This window comes from Eimeria maxima, genomic scaffold (assembly GCF_000499605.1).
Source record: "Eimeria maxima Weybridge genomic scaffold, Emw_scaff412, whole genome shotgun sequence".
Lineage (NCBI taxonomy): Eukaryota > Apicomplexa > Conoidasida > Eucoccidiorida > Eimeriidae > Eimeria > Eimeria maxima.
Window position 1 is genome coordinate 2,501 of NW_013563842.1, and position 5,000 is coordinate 7,500.

The 5,000-nt window shown below is 45.6% G+C and overlaps 1 protein-coding gene across 1 annotated transcript in view; it reads right to left on the reverse strand.

Annotated features, from left to right (window-relative positions):
• EMWEY_00032090 (DNA ligase, putative) overlaps positions 1-3,543 on the reverse strand; it is a gene marked incomplete at both ends in the record, with an annotated part of 4,375 nt that extends 832 nt beyond the window's left edge. Inside the window, 6 exons of the mRNA XM_013478397.1 lie at positions 32-271; positions 380-833; positions 1,137-1,985; positions 2,809-2,884; positions 3,126-3,215; positions 3,454-3,543. Coding sequence (XP_013333851.1) covers positions 32-271; positions 380-833; positions 1,137-1,985; positions 2,809-2,884; positions 3,126-3,215; positions 3,454-3,543 — 1,799 coding nt within the window. The remainder of the gene's footprint in view (positions 1-31; positions 272-379; positions 834-1,136; positions 1,986-2,808; positions 2,885-3,125; positions 3,216-3,453) is intronic.
• Positions 3,544-5,000: the final 1,457 nt, after the last annotated feature.

A 5,000-nucleotide genomic window follows, 5' to 3' on the forward strand; every position in this document is an offset into this window, starting at 1 on the left:
AGCAGCAACAGCAGCAGCAGCAGCAGCTTACCATCCTCCAACCCAGGTGTATAGAGCCTTGGTTGTTCGCTGCTGCAGCAGCAAAAACTTCTTCTTTGCTGCTGCTGCTGCTGCAGCGCAGCAAGAAGGCGGCTCCCAAGGCATATCCACAGAGGAAGGGCCCCCTGCTGCTGCTGCTGCTGCTGCTGCTGCTGTTGGTGCTGCTGTTGCTGCTGTTGCTGCTGCTGCTGCTGCTTTTGCCTGTTCATCATTAAAGAAATAAGAGGTATTGCTGCATATACAACACAACAAGCAAACCCTAAACCCTAAACCCTAAACCCTAGTAAACCCTAAACCCTAGCAAACCCTAAACCCTAAACCCTAAACCCTAAATACCCACCATAACCTAAGAGCAGAAGAAGCATGTTCATGAGATTGTGCTGCAGCAGCAAGCAGCAAATCTTTTGTCTCCTTTATTGTGTACCCTTCTTCCCCTTCTTCTGCTGCTGTTGCTTCCCCTCCTGCTGCTGCTGCTCCTGCTGCTGTTGCTTGTGCTGATGCAGCAGCCGCAGCAGCAGCAGCAGCAGTGCGGTGGTGGATAGGCGTTCTTACGTCGTGTGCTGCTGCTGCTGCTGCTGCTGCTGTGATTGCCCTCCATGTACGTGAAGGTTTTCGTTCCTCTACAGGCGAATTCCTTGCTGCTGCTGCTGCTGCTGCACCACCTTGCTGCTGCTGCTGTTGCTGCAGGTGACTGCCTGCTGAGCCACTGGAGGAAGGTGATCCTCCTGGTGTAACAGCAGCAAGCTTCTGGTGCTGCTGCTGATGCATGCTGCTGCTGCTGCTGTTGTTGTTAACTGCAGCAGCAGCAGGTGCAGCAGCAGCAGCAGCAGCAGCAGCAGCAAGTGCATGCTTAAGCTCATTAGGTGTTGTGTCCTCTAGGTAGCTGTCTCCGTATACATCATATTGCTGCTGCAGTTGCTGCTGCAGCAGCAGCGGTGCATGCAGCACGAATCTAGGCAGGAAGGGTACTAGCTGCTGCTGCTGCTGGCAGCAAATAAGCCATTGACTATGTATAATAGGTATATGAGGTATTGCTGCTGCTGCTGCAGCAGTACGAAAGGAAGCAGCAGCAGCAACAGCAGCAAATAGATTCTTACTTGGGTACTGCAGCACAGCAGCACCAAGAGCAGCAGCAATTACCTCCAGTGTCTCCTTAGGTGTCTCCTTATCTCCTTCTAGTATCCATAACTCCTTACCCTGCAGCGGCAAACCAGCAGCAGCAGCAGCAGCAGCAGCAGGTGCTGCTGCTGCTGCTGCTGCTGTTGCTGCTGGTGCTGCTGGCAGCAAATGCTCTACTAGTCTGTGAGGAGACCCCAACACCCTGGTAGTGCCCCGTCTTCGTGTTGCTGCTGCTGTTGTTGCTGCTGTTGTTGTTGCTGTTGCTGCTGCTGCTGTTGCTGCTGTTGCTGCTGCTGCTGCTGCTGTTGGAGACAGTAAGGAAGCAGCAGATTGGCGTAGCCTCTTAGGGGGAGGGATAAGAGCTAAAGAATCAAGGAGATCACCAATGTTGTTGCTGCTGCTGCTGTTGCTGCTGCTGCTGCTGCTGCTGCTAATCTGCTGCTGTTCCTCTTGTTGTTGCTCTTCGTGCTGCTCCTGCTGCTGTTCCTGTTGTTCTTGCTGCTGCTGTTGCTGCTGCTGCTGCTGCTTCTCTAATGCTCTTGATACAGCTGCAAGAAGAGGGTCTGGTGTCTCTGCTGCTGCTGCTGCTGCTGCTGTTGCTGCTGCTGTTGCTTCTTGTGTGCCTCTTGACGGACAAGAAGAACTCGTTTCCTGCTGCTCCTTCTGTTGCTGCACCTCTTCCTGGTGCACCTCCCCCTGCTGCTGTTGCTGTTGCTGCTGCTGCTGTTGCTGCTGCTGCTGCTGTTGCTGCTGCTGCTGCTGTTGCTGCTCTGCTGCAGTCTGTTCTATGTCTAACTTTGCTGCTGCATGAGGGAGCGTGTATACTACTAATGCAAGAACAACAGCAACAGCAGCAACAGCAGCAGCAGCAGCAGCAGCAAACCCCCAACACCCCTACTACCACCATGATGATGAGGAGGAGGAGGAGCAGGAGAAAGAGGATAAAGAGCAACAGCATCAGCAGCAACAGGAGCAACAGGAGCAAGAAGATAAATAGACTAACAATAAGTTGTTGTGCAGTAATAGCATGATATATATATTTATCTTGCCTAATAAGATGTATAATCTTAGGGAAAAGAAGAGAAAAAGAAAAATATAAATAATCTATACAAGGAATAAAATTATATCCCCTTATTGTTATTATAAATGAATAAGAAAGAGGCCATGTTATATCTACCCTGCATGCAGATCACCAGCAGCAGCAACAATAATACCACCAACAGCAACAGGAGGTACAAGATGAGAGGCACAAGCAGCAGCAGCAGCAGCAGCAGCAGCAGCAGCAGCAGCAGCAGCAGCAGCAGCAGCACATAGGTAGATATATGTATTATTTATTCATCATATGCATAGAGGATATCATAGACTGCAGCAGCAATAGCAGCAGCAGCAATAGCAGCAGCAGCAATAGCAGCAGCAGCAATAGCAGCAGCAGCAGCAATAGCAGCAGCAGCAGCAACAGCAGCAATAACAGGTGCAACACTAGAAACAGCAGCAGTAGCAACAACAGGTGCAACACCACCACCACCGCCACCATCAACAGCAACAGCAGCAACAGCAGCAACAGCAGCAGCAGCAGCAGCAGCAAGATTAACCTTGTAGCAGGTGTATTATGTATAGGTAGCCAAGGAGCATCTTGAGGTGTACGTACACCCCAATTAAGACGAATTATCTTCTTATGTAATCTAGCACGTAATTCAGATAATTGAGCAGCAGATAAACCACCCACCTGCAACAGCAGCAGCAGCAGCAACAGCAGCAACAGCAGCAGCAACAGCAAGAATAGCAGCAGCAGAACAGCAGCAGCAAGAACAGCAGCACCAACAGTTGATAGATTCAAACAGATATCAGGAAAGGAAAGCATAGAAGGTATAAAAGAGACAACAGCAGCAACAGCAGCAGCAACAGCAGCAACAGCAACAGCAACAGCAGCAGCAGCAGCAGCAACAGCAGCAGCAGCAGGAGCTTACCCTACAGAAGGGAATAACTTTAGATGGATCATCTGGATGTAAAACACCAACCAATAAATGTGTACAATGATCTAATGCATCCTCTGAATCCTGCAGCAGCAGCAGCAGCAGCAGCAGCAGCAGCAGCAGCAAGTGCAGCAGCAGCAACAGCAACAGGAGAAGGAATATAATTATGATTATCATCATCAGCAGCAACATCAACATCAACAACAGCAGCAACAGCAACAACAACAACCAAAACAGCAGCAACAATAACAGCAGCAGCAAAAGCAACAACAACAACAACAGCAGCAGCAGCAGCAGCAGCAGCAGCAGCAGCAAGTCTTACAATAATTCTATTAGATGCTGTATTAGAGAAGAAAGCACCAATAGCAATTAGATCTAATGTGTCTCCTATTATACCTAATAAGGCCTTCATCTTATACCACCCTCCTGTGCTGCAGCAGCAGCAGCAGCAGCAGCAGCAGCAGCAGCAGCAGCAGCAACAGCAGCAGCAGCAGCAGCAGCAGCAGCAAAATGGAAAAGATAGACTATATTGTAAAGAAAAAAAAAGAGACAAAAAAAAAGGAGATAATTAATTTATTAATAAAAAAAGAGACAAAAAAGAGACAAAAAAAGAGACAAAAAAGAGACAAAAAGGAGACAAAAAAGAGACAAAAAGGAGACAATTAATTAATTAATAATAAGGAGACAAAAAGGAGACAAAAAAGGACACAATTAATTAATTAATTAATTAATTAATTAATTAATTAATTAATAAAGAAAAAGGGGATAAACAAATAAATAAATAAATAAAAAGGAGACAATTAATTAATAAAAAAAAAACAAAAAAAGAGACAATAAATAAATAAATAAATAAATAAATAGATAAATAAATAAATAAATAAATAAATAAATAAGGAGACAGTTACCGTGTAGCAAATGTATATAAAGAAAGAGGAGATTTAATCATTATTCCTTCTCCTCCTTTTTGTATCTCTTTCTCTAATATATCCAGGATCTATAGCAGCAGCAGCAGCAGCAGCAGCAGCAGCAGCAGCAGCAGCAAAAGCAGCAGCAGCAGCAGTAACAATATTAGCAGCAGATGCAGCAGCTGCTGCTGCTGCTCATGCATGCACACCAGCAGCAACTGCTAGGTTGTAGACACAGCAGCAGCAACAGCATGAGCAACAACAACAACAGCAACACCAACACCTACAGCAGCAGCAGCAGCAGCAGCAGCAGCAGCAGCAGCAGCAGCACCTGTTGTTTATTGGTAACAGGATGATGTTCACAGATTTTAATTCTTGGGGAGGAAGGAACCAATATCTTACGAAGCAGACACCTGCAGCAGCAGCAGCAGCAGCAGCAGCAGCAGCAGCAGCAGGAAATAATATTGCTGCTGCTGCTGCTGTTGCTGCTGTTGCTGTTGCTGTTAATGTGTTATATTGTGTTATATATTGCTGTTTTTTTGCTGCTTCTCCCTGTGTCTCCTTTTTGTATCTTTTTTATCCCTTTTTATTAATTAATTAATTAATTAATTAATTAATTAATTAATTAATTAATTAATTAATTAATTAATTAATTTATTTATTTATTTATTTATATACCTTCTTTCTTGTAGATTCATGTTATTAATGGGGTGTATGTACACCCCATCATTATAATATAAAAGATCAAAGATTATATACATTATATAATTGTCTCCTGTCTCTCTTGCTGCTACACTCCTGCAGCAGCAGCAGCAGCAGCAGCAGCAGCAGCAGCAACAGCAGCAGCAGCAGCAGGAACAGCAGCAGGAAGGGGAGTAGAATAAGGGGCAAGAACAGCAGCATGAGGGAATCAGCAACAACAGCAACAACAACAAAAGAAAAAAAAGAGACAAAAAAGGAGACA